Source organism: Ciconia boyciana, chromosome 2 (assembly GCF_034638445.1).
Source record: "Ciconia boyciana chromosome 2, ASM3463844v1, whole genome shotgun sequence".
Classification (NCBI taxonomy): domain Eukaryota; kingdom Metazoa; phylum Chordata; class Aves; order Ciconiiformes; family Ciconiidae; genus Ciconia; species Ciconia boyciana.
In genome coordinates this window covers 121,689,337-121,705,537 of record NC_132935.1, presented here as the reverse complement: position 1 = coordinate 121,705,537, position 16,201 = coordinate 121,689,337, and the positions used below count along the sequence as shown (strand labels likewise).

The 16,201-nt window shown below is 42.4% G+C and overlaps 2 protein-coding genes across 9 annotated transcripts in view; one reads left to right on the top strand and one right to left on the bottom strand.

The window, feature by feature from the left end:
• The window catches only part of EAF1 (ELL associated factor 1), a 20,547-nt gene extending 15,469 nt beyond the window's left edge, over nucleotides 1-5,078 (bottom strand). The window contains exons 1-2 of the mRNA XM_072853877.1: nucleotides 4,945-5,078; nucleotides 1,229-1,323 (exon numbers count right to left, since the gene is read on the bottom strand). Coding sequence (XP_072709978.1) covers nucleotides 1,229-1,323; nucleotides 4,945-5,047 — 198 coding nt within the window. The 5' untranslated portion in view covers nucleotides 5,048-5,078. The remainder of the gene's footprint in view (nucleotides 1-1,228; nucleotides 1,324-4,944) is intronic.
• Nucleotides 4,620-16,201, top strand: METTL6 (methyltransferase 6, tRNA N3-cytidine). Of its 8 annotated transcripts, XM_072853874.1 has the most exons (7): nucleotides 5,157-5,765; nucleotides 6,678-6,751; nucleotides 6,920-7,209; nucleotides 7,884-8,018; nucleotides 9,267-9,437; nucleotides 12,913-13,054; nucleotides 15,733-16,201. In XM_072853874.1, the coding sequence occupies exons 3-7, from the start codon at nucleotides 6,928-6,930 to the stop codon at nucleotides 15,879-15,881; spliced, it is 879 nt and encodes a 292-aa protein (XP_072709975.1). In that variant the 5' UTR covers nucleotides 5,157-5,765; nucleotides 6,678-6,751; nucleotides 6,920-6,927; the 3' UTR covers nucleotides 15,882-16,201. The 8 variants fall into 8 exon arrangements, with proteins under 8 accessions (XP_072709977.1, XP_072709976.1, XP_072709973.1 ...); XM_072853876.1 differs by lacking the exons at nucleotides 5,157-5,765; nucleotides 6,678-6,751 and adding an exon at nucleotides 4,620-4,812 and having other exon boundaries at nucleotides 6,822-7,209; XM_072853875.1 differs by lacking the exon at nucleotides 6,678-6,751 and having other exon boundaries at nucleotides 5,050-5,178; nucleotides 6,822-7,209.

The following is a 16,201-nucleotide window of genomic DNA, read 5'->3' as shown; positions in this document are numbered from 1 at the left end:
TGCCTTGGAACAACATAGGTACAGTGGCTGCGTTCAGCGCAGTTAGCTGCCCAAGCCTCCAAAGCATACTATGAGCTTAAAGTTGTTCATACTCGTGGGAAGACAATCAAATTAAACTCATCAGTACAGAGATTCGGAAAGGGACATTACAAGTGCTGCTGTTCAACACAAAAGATGAATGAACAACACTGTTCCCAGTCAATCCAAGATGAATGCCACTGCTGTTAATTGTATTGTTACCTGCTCTCAAATAGCACTACCATGCTCATTGTTTTTATAGACAAAAACCAGTATGTGACCTCCTGCAGCACTAAAGGTGACCAAAGCCATATAAATAAGCGGGGGAAGCAGGCTAAAGCCTCATTCAGTGAGAATTATCACAGTACCATAACCTACCAATTAAAAACACCAACATGCGAGAATAAACAATACCAAAAGGATCTGACACACGGCTTCCAAACTGACTGGTACGCCCCTGCAATCACCAAACCCATCGATGTCTGTGAATTCTGGTTTATTGGCTTGACACATAGCATTAGCTTCAGCTAATAAACAAATCCAGTTCCAGCATGCAAGCACTTTCTTTTGTTTTGGTAAGGAAACCACTGAACCTTCAACTACAAAACAGCTGCACCTATAAACAGTTTGATCGCTTGTTTTATTACTGTTTGACCACCATCCTCACACAGTAGATCTTTATGGCATAATTTGAGGAGGAAGTGGATGGGAAACCACTTCATTGCCACTCATCAGAACAGCCCCCCTCACTTCCACTGATAAAGCTAAAGGCAAGGAACCCTCTATGCTACCTGTACGTGTTTTAGTAATGGGAAGAATATGCTTACAGGCCTACCTGTGGCTTCTGAATATCAAACCTTGACTAAAGCCCAAATTATTGGGCCTTTCTTCATTAAGCCATAGCACTAAAAATGGATGGAAACCAGATACAGAGCTTCAGCTAACAGTAGAAGTCTTCTTGTTATTCAAGGAAGAGCAGGAAGGAAGGAATCAAAAGCAAAGAACAGACTGCAAGCTTACAAATATAATCCTTTACAAAGATTCAATTGCACAGTCCTTTCCTAAGGTAACACATTACAAGTCTGGCTGCTCAAATATTGAACCCACTTGTATTAAGAAATATGAAAGTGAAAATAACATTTACATTAGACTGTAACTACATTGCAGATTTCTTGGAGAGTAAACAAGGACACATATATAACAAACTTACTGGAATATGTGGCAAAGTGATTGTTACGTCATCTCCTTTACCCACTTGGAGGTCCCCCTCACAAGATGTATCAATTGATGCTGGCTTAAAATCATCTAAAGAGGAAAATAATTGTGATTACGTTTCTTACAGTCTTCAGAAGTGTCATCCTACCCTGCAAAGAGTCACTGCACATTTACTGTGACTATAGGGAATGCTAAAACACACACTAGTGTTTACAGCAGGGGTGGAATAACGCACCAGTACAATGTGTCTATGGTCAGCACCCCAGTCATATGATGGTACCAGATTCTGAACTTCCGTTTTAAAATGGAAATAAGGTTCTAGACCTTGTGTTTGAAGACCAAAAGCAGACTTCTCCAAACCCCAGGCTTTGAGTGACACTTAATTTTGCAGGCAAGTGTAAAACTGTACCACGCATCTCAAAAGAGTATCAACTTCAAGACCCAGGGCTCTGTGTGGCTCCTGCCAATTCCAAACCTGAGGACTCTCTCTGTGACAACTAATTTAGTGACACCAACTCATTTAGCCTTACTGATATTTCTGGCTATTTAACAGCCATCTTGCCTCCACAGTACCTCAAGGGTAGAGGAGACCTCAGATATCACTTACGAGGAAGAAAGAGATTCTGATCTTACTTCAGCAGGCTCCATGCTAGTCCAAAGCCACTGTGGATAGAAAGCTTGACTAAGGTGAGACACTGTAATGGCTTTAAACTAACCCTAGTTTTAAGTATTTTTGCTGCATTGTATAGAATGCTTTGTCTCCCAAACAAGGCATTTCTGCTTAGTGTATTTATTTGAACTAAGAACATTTTAACTTAAAAGTATTTTCTCCTCGTAATTCTGTTGTGCTGATGAGCCATAAAAAAAAAAAAACCAAAACAATCAGAACCTGTAATATTTTGACAGAGGATTTAGATAAAGTGAAATAAGATCAGACAGATATAGGTTGTTTTGTTTTGTTTGTTTTTAAAATAAGCCTCTATTCAATTCTAGCATCTCTGGAATGAAGAGGTGCAATCATATTCATGATCGAGGCTTTTAATTACTGCATTAGTTAAGAAATTAATATCTCAGAACAAATGTAAAATATAATTCCACCATGAAAAGCACATTTGCAGAAAAAAACCCAAAACCTCAGCTTGTAATAAATTCTCATTAAGAGGACATTAATGTCTAATTCAGTTTTACTTTGACAGCACAACAAGCAGAATCAGGCACACTTGACTTAATCCTCATGCCTTAACTGCCAGACCAAATCACACCCTTCATTTTCATCTGAGCAATCTATTCCTAGCTATTGTTTCCCACCTACTTTATGTGCAAGCTTGCTAAATAAAACAAACCAGCTGTACAAGAGCTAGCGTCTTTGCCAAAAAGGGATCAAGTTTCAACAGCGCAGTCACTAAATTAAAAGGAATATCACTATCACACTTCTTTCTTAGGTATCAGCAAAATATAGTTACTCTAACTAAACACTCAACAAATTGTTTTCATTTGGTTAGCTTCCTAGGTGTATGCGCTTGGCTAATCTTGCTGTGGATGGAGTGCACATGTCCCTCCAAATGTAAACATAGTCCTTTTTCCAAAAGTCATATGTTTTTAAGATGAGTTTTCCAGGGATAATCCAGTTTTTCAGTACAGTATTTCATAAACATTATGGAAAGGAATGAAGCATTTTAAGAAGGCCAAAACAAATTTAGCCTACAAAATCCTCTTATTGTAGTTTGTGTGAAGAGGATTACAGGAACAATATAATGCTTGGATCCCAGATAAATCATTCCAGATCAACAGTTAGAAAAAAAATTTATAACCAGGAAATGAAAGGATCTCACTTGAAAGTCACGGATGGAAAATACAGCACACAGAAAGCTGTTTTGAAATAAAACTGCATTCTTCCAGTTGCAGTCTGAAGAGCTTTGGCTTTGCAGTCCCTCAAGAAATTGATTATTGAAGCACTTTCAATTCTAGAAATCCCGTGTATTTCTATCTGGATATAGCTTGGGTTCAATTCATACACTATCAGACAACAACCTCATTCATTTGATAGTTGGGCTATTTTAAAATTTTGATTTATAAATGGAGATTTGCTAGTATGTTAGTGCTGGATAAAACTGTTCAGTGTTATGTATAAACACTTAAAAGTACCAAACATATGGTATGGTATTTTTTAGCATGGTGGAATTATGTATAACCAGAGGGGTGAAACACACAAAATTTAAGTGTTAATCCACTAGACAGAGTTTACTATTGAGCAAAATAGCTTTGCCTCAGTCATTGACCATCTGCTTGAGTAACAGCTCAATCTAGAAAGCTATTCTTTCAAGTCGCACTCAGGTGACTAATATCACCAAAACTACTTACTTGTAGTGTGTAAATCTGGGCTGTGAGACTGGGCCTTAGATTATACATCATAAAACAAAAAATTCTACTGTTAAGCATATAAATTCCCCACCTTAATACAAAGCTACTGAAATATAAGTTTAGTATTACTTTCATTTACTGTTGGTGATTTACTACTCATTTTAAATCCTGGGCTCATTTAGGGGATGAGAAAGCAATTTCTTGCCCACAGAATTCAAATACAGAGATACAGCGAGCTCCTCTTCCAAACGATCTTCTAATATGAAATGAAATGTACCCAATGCTAGAATAGAGCAGTTGGAATAATACCTGGTGTCTTTAAAAAAAACACATATTCTTCCAATTATTCAAAAACTTCTTAACTGCTCGAGATCCTACCTCAGGTTTTATCTTACACTTATTAGGCAGTACTGGATGCATTTCAGAAATTTCTGCTCGCTTTCCGGGGAAGTGACTGATTACAGCTGCCTGCAGTCGGCACAGCCAGGGACGGGGCTGCTGGGTTACGCGTTGCCTCATCGCGAAAATAACCGGTTAAAAATCAAACTGCGGGCGCTTGGGCTGCCGACCAGCCGCGCTCCTCTCCAGGCGCTCCCGCCAGGCCGGGGCCTGCGGTGACCTGTCCTGCAACTCCCATTAGAAAAATACAATAAAATGGCAAGCCACCCCCTCACGGAGGGGATCGCTTTGTGCTCCTAAGCGATTCATATGCATTTCATTAAAAACTGCGTAAGGCGTTCGTCCTCCCCTGCCTGCCTTCCTCAAACCTCCTCCCTACCGGCGCTCTCGGCCGGCATCCACCTTCCCCTTCTCCCCTCACGCTGCCCGCCGGGGATGGTCGTCTCTGCGGGGAAAACACTCGTGGGAGGGAAGATGGGCGCTGTGGGGGGGGGGGGGGGCGGACGACGACAGCGGGGAGACGGGCGCTGAGGGGGCCGGGAGACGGGAGCTGAGGGGGGACGAAGCCCTGAGGCAGCGGCACGAAGGAGGCGGTGAGGAGCAGGGGCGGCCAGGGCGACAGGAAGGCTTTCTCGTGGCGGGCCGGAGGCCCCCGCAGGCCGGCGGGGAGGGGACGGCCCTTAACGAGGAACAAGCCGCGGCAGGACCCCGGGAGGAAACCCTGGCGAGGATGGCGGGGCGCCGGGCAGGTACCGCCCCCCGCCCCGGGGCCACCCGGCGGGAAGGGGTCCGAGGGCAGGCGGCTCGCCGGCAGGAGGGGTGAGTGCGGCAGAAGGAGAAGCGCCGCCGGGGCAGGCGGCGGGGGGACGGGACGCGAGGAGAGGGGGGAGAGGGAGGAAGAAGAGGCGGCCGCGGCGGGGCCCGCCGGGAGGGAAAGGGAGCGGCGCTCACAGCGGATGGTGTGGAAGGAGGCCTTGGGTCGCCGCTCGAAGCTCTCGCCCAGCTGCAGCGGGTGCTCCTCCTTGTCCAGCAGCGAGTTCGCCGAGCCGTTCATGGCCCCGGTCCGGTCCCGTCCCGTCCCCTCCCGTCCCGGCCGGTCCCTTCCTCTCCTCCGTGCGCTGCCGCCCGGCGCCCTTCCGGGGGCCGAGTGCAGCCAGGAAACTGCTCCGGGGCCGTCGGCGGCGGGTACGGCGAGGCGAGGCGGGCGGCGCAGGGCCGAGCAGGGGCTGCTGTCCCCGCGGAGGGGGCGCGGGTCCCTGGAGGGGCGTCTCTCGGGGAAGAGGTGGGAACCCGCCGCTCCCCGCCCTCGGGAGGGCAGGGCAGGGCAGGGCAAGGGGGGGCCTGCCCTGCCGGGGTATTCGGCGCGGGGGTGGCGGCCCCGGCCCCGGCCCCGGCCCCGGCCCCTCTGAGGGAGCAGCTGTTGGAGGGAAGCCGGTTTCCCTGTGGGGGTCCGGGGGCTTGGGCAGAGGTATTACCTGTTTGCGGTTTTAGGGCTGGATTAAACACCTTTTAAAAGGCTCTTCAGCTTAAACATAGGCTGCTAAAACAGTGTTTATCATCGTGCTAACTTCCCACCACAGCGTTTTCTGAGCGCAAATGGGTCAGCGAAAGGACTAACTCCGATTTTTTTTTTCTAGCTTGTCCTATGAAGAAATATAAACGTTGATCTTTTTGTAGCGTGCCAGGCACAGAGAAGAAATGTTGCTGATCAAGCTTTTTGTTGAGGATCTGTTCTTCTTGAGGAGACTTTCTTTCAAGGGAGCCTCTTCTCTGTAACCTTTTCTGTTGTTTTTGAAGGAAAAAGAGAGTGTCATCTGTCTCCTGTGAAGCTGGACAAAATGTTGACAGTTCTTTATTTCATTTGCACACGTTTGTATTTTACATTCGTGTTTGTATCATGTAAGATAAAATACGTAAGTGAAGTACTACTCCTTTTTTTGCTTTAGGATGGGTATTGTTGGGTTTTTCTCATTTCCATTTTGGTGAAATGACAAGAATGCCCAGTTCTGGGCACTGGCGTACATGAGTGGCACACTTTGGCTGCCTGGGCTTCCCTGGGAGTTACTGAGCTGTGCAGGATTTAATTCACATGTGCCATCTTCCAGGATCTGGATGTTTGTGGCAAGGCAGAGGTCAGAACTAGTTTAACATCAGGGAAAAGATTTGGATCCCTTCCCAGCCTATGCAGAACTCTTTTCATTGCTCCATTTTTGTTAACTTCTGAAAATAAAACCACCTGTGATTGTTAAAACCGGTGTAGATCCTCAAGAGGAGGCAGTGGAAGGAGTGTTGACAGAGGCTGGCTATGGTTATTTTGGCCACAGTACTGGTTTTACTCTCTTGTTTGAGTGACATGGTGTTATAAATGCTGATGTTTTCACCAGTGTTTTCTCACAGAGGTGAGAGCAAGAAGGAGAAATGCTAACGTGAATACAGTTTGTTTCATCAACTTCAGTGGGACTTTTAAATGTCACCTGTTTTTCAGTTATGATTTTTCTGAGGTGGTCTAACTGAGGTTAACAAGAAACAAAGGTTTCTTCTTCTTCCCATGCTTTCCTTTTAAAGTCAGTTTTAGTGAAAATAAGCTTAGAGCTGCACCATCTTTCTCTTGTTAGGTAGCTTTCTAGGATGCAGAGAGAAGACCAGCAGACTCTGTTAAGTATCTTCTTTAACTTTGACATCAGCGTGATGTTGTATGCAGCTGTTAGTTTGGATGGTCTGAAATGAAGAGAAAGCTGGTGGCATTGCAGTTCATCAGGTAGGACAGATCACTGTAAAATCGTAATAAGCGCACACTAAATCTTTCTCATTTTTTCTTCTGCTTCTAGATCCTCAGTTATTTTACCTAAGTTAAGTGATGGAAACATACACTAAAGAAAAAAAAATCACCCTTGGGTCTTTGGCATTAATTTCTTTTATGTGAAAGAATCTAGGATGTTCCAAGAAAACACATCAGCCAATTGCTTAAATATAATAACAACATCTACTGAAGATGGTGCTTTCCAAAAAAAAGGCCATAGTGCAAGAATCCTTAGCCCAGAAGAAGCTGAGAGACTGGCAAAAGATCGGGTTTTGGTGTCTGAGTTCAAACAACTAAAACTGGAGAAAGAGGCACAGAAGAACTGGGATCTATTTTACAAAAGAAACAGCACCAACTTCTTCAAAGACAGACACTGGACAACCAGAGAGTTTCAAGAGTTAAAAGCATGTCGGGAGGTGAGATCTATACACTTCCTCTGTAAAAGATGGGATTTATTATTTCCAAATAATTCAATAATACTTATAACAAAGCCATTAGGGTGAGAGCTGTCACATGTTAAGTTTGCAGTGCCCTGTGTAGTTTATCTTAATATCAAAGATAACCTCCTCAAAATCAGATGCATCAGTTTGGTTTCAGCTTATAATTGACCCATACTGGATACTAAGAATGAAATCTGGAATATTTGTTCTGTCCTAAATAGACAACTTGTCTATCTGTGATATGACATTTTCAGATGCAGGTTGGTGCACTTCAGAACGCTACTTTAAAGAAAAGCATCCAGAATTACAGGCTAATTGCAAAACATCATTAAGGGGAATAGCCAGATGCATCTGTTGTTCATTATAGCCGAATGAAAGACAAGACAGAAATGGTACAACAATCTGTTGATTACTTAAGGGGTAGATGACTAAAGAAATATTACTATATTCTGAAAATATTTGTAATTTTGCAGAAATCAAGATTTCTGTTTTGTAGTGTCAGATTATCCAATGGATGGCTGCTTTGGTTTTCGAATCAATGGTAATTAAAATTTATCATAGCTTTTAAAATGCTGATTGTACAGTGTCTCTGCTCGTATCATGAGGAAAACAAAAATGATGTGCTTTATCTTGGATTTCTTCCTCCCCAGTTTGCAGATCAGAAACTGACCATTCTGGAAGCAGGCTGTGGGGTTGGGAACTGCTTGTTTCCACTCTTAGAAGAAGATCTGAATATTTTTGCATATGCCTGTGATTTCTCTCCTAGAGCTGTTGAGTACGTGAAGGTTGGTGTGATATTTGAAACTTCTTTTAGAGTGTCTTTAGAAGCTTCTGAAATGACAAATGACAGGAACGACAGACTTCTCTTGCCTTTCTTTTTGTAAGAAGGTTAGAATAGATTTTGCCAAAAAATGGAGACTGATCCATTTCAGTGGCGCTTCTATGCAAGAAGCCGAATCATTGCTCAAGACCTGTTTTTTCAGTGTCAAATTGTAGCATTATGGTAATATATGTATATTACTTGCATGATTTGTGAAGACTGTGTTTTTTGGGAGCGCTACTATGTCTCTGCTGACTGTGCAGTATGAGCAAAATTTGTTTGGGATGGAAGCTTGCCTTTGATATTTGTGGGGCAGAGGGAGTCCCAAGGAGAATCTTGAAAACAGGACTATGAAAGTTATTGTTAAGGAAATTTGTAGCCTGATTAGAAATAGGTATGTTTATACTTATTCATAGGTAGGTGGTACCACAGTCCAAAATTAAGTCTTCCAGCAAGGCTGGTGGGGTCTTTGGGCTTTAAAAATCTCCTGGTTTATTAAGTTTATAATCACAGGTAAATTTCTATGTATCTGTTATTTGAAAACATTCTCTTGTGGGATATTTGTGACCGAGAACCACAAGACACATGCTGCGTGTCTCATGGGAAAGATGGGAAGAAATACGTGTGGCAAACAGGAGGGGACAGCAGCTCCCTGGGATGCCACAGCTGCACTGCAAGATGAGGTTGGGCTGAGTGTGTACCCTGGGTTTTGGATGACTTAGTGGTGTCTGCCTCCACAGCTCTTACTGAACTTCTTTCTTGCCAAGACCAGGTTTCCTTTTACCCAGCAAAACTGTGGGCTAGAACATACCAGCTGCAGGTTATGTGACATGAACCTGAACTGTTTACAGTCTGCTTGTAGCTTAAGAGCTGTACTTTGATCGCCTTGTAATACAGAATTTCTTTTAATAATATTTCTGTATTTTTAAAGAGTAGAAGCAGTGGTAAAACAGAAATGGTATGTTTTCTGAACTGTCTTAATGCACATTCCTTCTCAAATTCCACAGAACAGACTATTCTGGTAGTTGTAGTTTCACTATTGTAGTATGCAGCAAAGAATTTCTGATTGCATTAGTCACCTGTTGGAAGTTAATGTTCTTTTGCCACCATGTTTTGTGTTGCTCCACTGATTAGTTTCACAAGTTTTTTTGCTTTTTTGCAATAACAAATGCTGCTAATTTTCAGTGAAAGCATACTCTTCTCATTTCCCTAGAAAAATGCCTTATACAGTACTGAAAGATGTAAAGTGTTCCAGTGTGATCTTACCAAAGATGATCTTCTAGAAAATATACCAGCAGATTCTGTGGATGTTGTCACACTTATATTTGTGCTTTCTGCCATTCATCCTGACAAAATGCATCTTGTCTTGAAGAACATTTACAAGGTAAACCAGCTGATTTTACAGCCTTTAAAGCACTTCCCTTCTTTTTAGCTTGAAAGTACAATTCTTTTCTGAGAAAATAACCCCTCTTGCAATGGTGATCTTTAATACTATATTCCATGGATGTATTTAGTTAGTTCACCTAGTATACGGGACTAAAATACATTTTACAGTTGTGTTTTTTTTCTCTTTTGGTATTGTGAGGTTGTTTGGATTCCGGTCTAATGCATGCCATCAACATAACAAAAAGGTATTTTGAATCTGTGACTTGGGCTCCTAGGTTGTGTGCTACAAATAATGTTTATGGATTGCAGAAATGTCTGTGTTGATAAGGTGTGAATGACAGTGAACCAAAATTGACTTCCAGAAGATACGGTGACTTGCAGTTAGTATGTTATTATTATTAAACACACTTGATCTGTGGTGACTTAAAAGTGGGGTGTTCAGAGATCAACATTAATCTAGAGAGACTTGTGTCCCTGGGCTGCCTTTGCTAGTTGATAGACTAGGATAGGCCTGTCCAGAGGGTGGTGTAAACAATCTGAATTGTGATTGTTCCGAATTTCACAGAATCACAGAATCGTATAGGTTGGAAAAGACCTTTAAGATCATCGAGTCCAACCGTAAACCTAACACTACCAAGACCACCACTATACCATGTCCCTAAGCACCTCATCCAAATGTCTTTTAAATACTTCCAGGGATGGCGACTCAACCACTTCCCTGGGCAGCCTGTTCCAATGCTTGACCACCCTTTCAGTAAAGTAAAATTTCCTAATATCCAGTCTAAACCTCCCCTGGTGCAACTTGAGGCCATTTCCTCTCGTCCTATCACTTGTTACTTGGGAGAAGAGACCGACCCCCACCTCTCTACAACCTCCTTTCAGGGAGTTGTAGAGAGCGATAAGGTCTCCCCTCAGCCTCCTTTTCTCCAGGCTGAACCACCCCAGTTCCCTCAGCCGCTCCTCATCAGACTTGTGCTCTGGACCCTTCACCAGCTTCATTGCCCTTCTCTGCACACGCTCCAGCACCTCAATGTCTCTCTTGTAGTGAGGGGCCCAAAACTGAACACAGTATTCGAGGTGTGGCCTCACCAGTGCCGAGTACAGGGGCACGATCACTTCCCTAGTCCTGCTGGCCACGCTATTTTTGATACAAGCCAGGATGCCATTGGCTTTCTTGGCCACCTGGGCACACTGCTGGCTCATATTCAGCCAGCTGTTGACCAACACCCCCAGGTCCTTTTCTACCAGGCAGCTTTCCAGCCACTCTTCCCCAAGCCTGTAGCGTTGCATGGGGTTGCTGTGGCCCAAGTGCAGGACCTGGCATTTGGCCTTGTTGAACCCCATACAATTGACCTCAGCCCATCGATCCAGCCTGTCCAGGTCCCTCTGTAGAGCCGTCCTACCCTCAAGCAGATCAACACTCCCACCCAACTTGGTGTCATCTGCAAACTTACTGAGGGTGCACTCGATCCCCTCGTCCAGATCATTGATAAAGATATTAAACAGAACTGGCCCCAATACCGAGCCCTGGGGAACACCGCTTGTGACCGGCCACCAACTGGAGTAAACTCCATTCACCACCACTCTTTGGGCCTGGCCATCCAGCCAGTTTTTTACCCAGCGAAGAGTACACCCGTCCAAGCCATGAGCAGCCAGTTTCTTCAGGAGAATGCTGTGGGAAACCGTGTCAAAGACTTTACTGAAGTCTAGATAGACAACATCCACAGCCTTTCCCTCATCCACTAGGCGGGTCACCTTTTTGTAGAAGGAGATCGGGTTGGTCAAGCAGGACCTGCCTTTCCTGAACCCATGCTGGCTGGGCTTGATCCCTTGGTTATCCTCTACATGCCGTGTGATAGGACTCAGGATGACTGTTCCATCAGCTTCTCCGGTACCGAGGTCAGGCTGACAGGCCTGTAGTTCCCTGGATCCTCCTTCTGGCCCTTCTTGAAGATGGGCGTCACATTTGCTAATCTCCAGTCAACTGGGACCTCCCCAGTTAGCCAGGACTGCTGGTAAATCATGGAAAGGGGTTTGGTGAGCACTTCTGCCAGTTCCTTCAGTACTCTCAGGTGGATCTCATCACGCCCCATAGACTTGTGAGTGTCTAAGTAGTGCAGCAGGTCACTAACCATTTCCCCCTGGATTATGGGGGCTCCATTCTGGTCCCCGTCCCTATCTTCCAGCTCTGGGGGCTGGGTACCCAGAGAACAATTGGCCCTGCTATTAAAGACTGAGGCAAAGAAGGCATTAAGTACCTCAGCCTTTTCCTCATCCTTGGTCACTGTGTTCCCTCCCCCATCTACTAGGGGCTGGAGAGTCTCCTTAGCTCTCCTTTGCTGCTAATGTATTTGAAGAAGTATTTTTTGTTGTCTTTTACAGCAGCAGCCTGATTGAGCTCTAGCTCAGCTTTGGCCCTTCTGATTTTCTCCCTGCACGGCCTTGCTACACCTTTATAGTCCTCCTGAGTTGCCTGCCCCTTCTTCCAGAGGGCATGGAGTCTCCTCATTTCCCTGAGATGTCATATATTGACTGCAGAGGGAAATAGTCAACTTCTTTTTTATTTATGCATATGTGTGTATTTGGGGTTTTATATTATCAGATATCCTGTTTTATCATCAGTAGTTTGAAAAGGGAATGTTATATTTTTTGGTATATCTCCAGCTGTTTTCCAAAGTCAGGATTGGCTCTTAGCTCGTGCACATGAAAAGGCTAATTATTGTTTTCTCTGTGGAGATGCTTGGCTCATTTAACTCGCTTGTAGGTTTCTGCACAGACTTGCAAGTGGCAAGTACTCCTTTTCTCCTCTAACAAATACAGCTGGTATTTGATGAGGTAGGAAGGTTTCATGCATCAAATGTTTTAAGTCAGCATGGCCAATGACCATGTATTTCTAAATTTAAAACTCTGTGGCTTGATTTCTTTACCAAAGAGCAATTAAAAAAACCCCCCAAAACCGCAACCCATTTTCCTGAAATTGTTCCTTTTTTATTTCTTATTATATTGCAACATTTTTCTTTCTCACATGAAAAAAGAGATGTCATGGTATTCTAAATTTTATTGTTAATCATTAAGCAAAATCAGGTGCTAGACTGTATACTACCCAACAAAGAAAATGCCCTGTTAGGACTTAATTTTTATTGTTAAACTGTATATTTTCTTCTTTCCTCTGTATTTGAAGAATGTTGCAAAAAGCTTATTTAGTTGATCAGCACACAAACAGGTATCTTAAAACTATTTGTAGTCTACTGTTCATGGGGAAGCATTTTTAAGAGCGGACAATCCAGTTTATATACAACTTTTTTGTTGCACAGGGAATGAATTCAATATATGTATCACTTCTGTATTGAATGTGTTAGGATACCTTGCCTTAGTTATATGTGTATGTGTCTGTATGTGTATAAAAATAAATATATATATATATATAGCTAAATCCATTTACCTTATTAAAGCATATATGTATTATGTGACAGGTATTAAAACCAGGCAAGTGTGTCTTGTTCAGAGACTACGGGCTGTATGATCATGCAATGCTCAGGTTTAAATCTGGCAGCAAACTTGGAGAAAACTTTTATGTTAGACAAGATGGGACAAGATCGTATTTTTTTACTGAAGGTAAGACATACTGTAGAGTGCTTTCTTTTCTGTGAATCTTCTGTTTAAACTTGCTTCAGAGAATTGTCAACATGCCCATGGAAGTTTTGTTTTCCACAAATGAACTGTTAAATCGTGGTGTACTTCATTTGCCATCCTTTTTGGGAGGAAGAGGGTATTTAGACTGGCAGGACTTTTTGGAGCACTTTCTTGTTTACAAGCTTCTTGTATGTGCTATAATGTGCCAAGAACAGCAGTTTCTGAATTTGCTGAATTTCATTCAGATTTGTTATCTAAGGGAAAAAGACCAATGTTCAGTAACAGAATCAATCATCTTCATGAAGCAGCTAAGCAGTTACCTTGGCATCATGCTTTTTGCAAGGCTATTCCTGGTGGGCAAGATGAGGTCTACTGAAGAAGTCAATGGCTTCTAAAGCAGAACCATGACTACAGCGCTGAGATGCTTGTGCACAAATCCTGCTGAGATAGCACTGACTAGCTGTGGTCACTCTGCCTTCTGTTTTTTTTAGTGAAGATGATGCAAAAAACGTTTCCGTGTGATACAGTATTTAAACAGTTTTTCGTTCAGTGCTTGTAATGCTGTAGGAAGGAAGGTAATTATTGCAGTTTACTGGTGGAGAATTTGAAGCACAGAGACATGAAGGAATTTGCTTAGACTCTCACAATGAGTTGGGATTATAGCTCGTCTTCTAACTCCCAATTCCTCATGCTAAACTTTAGTGAACTGTTACTTCCCCCTATCAATTATAGGGCATTGTGTAATAAAAGCTGTGTGTTTATTTCTGTGGGGCTCTTTGTTCTTAGTCCAAAGCAAAATACAGCCACTGAAGAGACCAATTTGGAGCCAAGTAAATGTTATTCATATTTTATGACATAACGTATTACCTAATTGCTTCTGATACATAAAAAACATTAATCTTGTCTGAGCTCTCTCTATTCTTTATAGGACAATGATGAAATCTAAGATAATGCAGGCTGTGATACAGCTTCATTGAAGCATTTCTAGAACTGTTATTTATTGAGTGATTTTTTTTAGTTCTGTTTAAACAATTAGCTCTTACAAAGAGAATGGATGCTAAAGGGAACAAATAAGAGACTGACCTAGCTGCGGAATTTTAAATCCCATTTTTATTTATATGTTTCTGAATGAGAAATTCCTTGCTAGTATTCACATTTGCTTTGGGGGAAGAACTGAGGTAGGGAGGAGGAAGAGGAAGGAAGGAGAAAAGAGAGAATTTATCTTGTATTGCTCATGTTAGCCATTGTTTTGCCTTGGACTGGTCTGTGGCTGTCTCGTGGACCACCTCTGCTCCCATTTTTAGTCATTATGATCTCATTCATGTCACTAATTTTCATATGAATATTGCTTAATGCTTGAGAATTCTTTTGTTACTAGAAACATGTCTCCCATCATTTCTGCACAGTTTGCAACCCGTGCTATTTTTAATTTGTTGAGCACTACACTGGTACACCAAGTAATTGCTGCATGGGATGATTTCAGTGATGCTTATTTATAATATGTCTGACCTCAGAGAACAACACTGAGCTTCTACCATGGAAAAAAAGAGCCCCATTCTTCCACTGTTTGAAATGGTATTAAATTTGTGGAGGAATGCATGTTTATAATTTTGTGTTATGAAATATGTGCAAGTTCCTCACAATGAGATTTCAATAGGTCCACAATTAAGTGCTGTTTATTTATATTTCATTGATGTGGGTCCCCCATTTTACGTGAACACACTATGTTTACAACCAGTGCACGTGGCTTCATGGTGGGCTTAGGTTGATACAAGCCTGCACTACCACCAAAGTGGGTGTTCTCATCTTCCTTCCGCAACACACCACCTCATCTAGTGCTGGGGTTCCTGTACCGACATAATCAGCCATTTCATCGAGCTGATCCCCCTGAGCAGTGAAAAAATGACATGTCTTTGTTTTCTATCTAATAGCACAAGTTTAGAATGCCTTAAATTTATTGTGAAATTACTGCCTGAGTAAACGCAACAAGGTGCAGGAAAGGAAAAGTGATGATTAACATGACAAGTGAATAGCATGAGCAGCCCTTTCTGCTGCATAGGTCACTCTGTTTCTGAGGTACTTCTGCCTTCCCTAAAGGAGATAGCTTTGAGTAAGATTCTTTCGTTTATGGAAAATACTTTCAGTTTGACTTAGTGGAGGCTTGGTACCACCATACCCACTTGCCATTTTGTCAATTTTTCTGTTGAGCAATGGCATGTGAATGTCTGGTAACAGGGTGGTATTTTTGCTCAAGCAGAGATGCGTCTACAAGGCTGGATTACCTTTGGAATATTTGAACTAAGTGATGTATTCAGCTAGCGAAGGTCAGCTGCACAAAATGAAAATGCACTGGTGTCAGTCACAAGGAAAATGACAAGGCTCAATAAAAATAAGAGATGTGGCAAGTTTTGGAAACTAAACTGAGTAACTAGCTTAAGCCCCAGTTTTGCAAGCTCTTCTGCTTAGGTTGATGTTTCTAAAGGAGATCTGTATTGATTTTTATTCAGCAATTTGCCTGCATAGAACAGCTTGAAATCTGAAGGCCTGTGTGATTTTCATGCTGTAACACATAAGAACATATGCTTATATAAATGCTGACTAGTGTTTTAAAAATAGCTTAAACATAATATTTCATCTTATTTTTTTAAATTCTCTTCCAGAGTTCTTGTCTCAGCTTTTCAAGGCTGAGGGATATGAGCAAGTGGTCAATGAATATGTGCAGCGAGAAACTGTGAATAGGAAAGAAGACTTGCGTGTTCCAAGAGTTTTTCTTCAAAGCAAATTTCAAAAGCCTTTCAGTAAGACATAAGTTCTTGCTGATTAGCAACAGCATTGCTTGTTTGAAATGGAAGCTAGCACGTAGTTTTTCCTTATGTGTGCTCATCTTTCTGGTAAACCAGAAATGACTGCATCCAGTACCTCTTGTTGGTTTTCATCCTCAGATATGAAATATGAATGCTATTTCTAATTCAAATTTAAGATGGTTTAGCGAGGCAGGCAACCTGTTGAGTATCTGTATTCCTGCTTCTAAAGTGTATCCTGTGCAGCATTGTTGGAGGATCAGGTAAAGCACACAAAATATGGTTAGTTTTAAGCACTAGTTTTCATTAGTTATTATCATAATTGTTA

Coding starts and splice junctions, on each gene's coding strand:
- METTL6 (XM_072853876.1), top strand. CDS start 6,928: ATGTTCCAAGAAAACACATCAGCCAATTGCTTAAATATAATAACAACA. Junction 7,210..7,883: donor AGTTAAAAGCATGTCGGGAG/GTGAGATCTATA, acceptor CTTCCTCCCCAG/TTTGCAGATCAGAAACTGAC. Junction 8,019..9,266: donor GAGCTGTTGAGTACGTGAAG/GTTGGTGTGATA, acceptor TCATTTCCCTAG/AAAAATGCCTTATACAGTAC.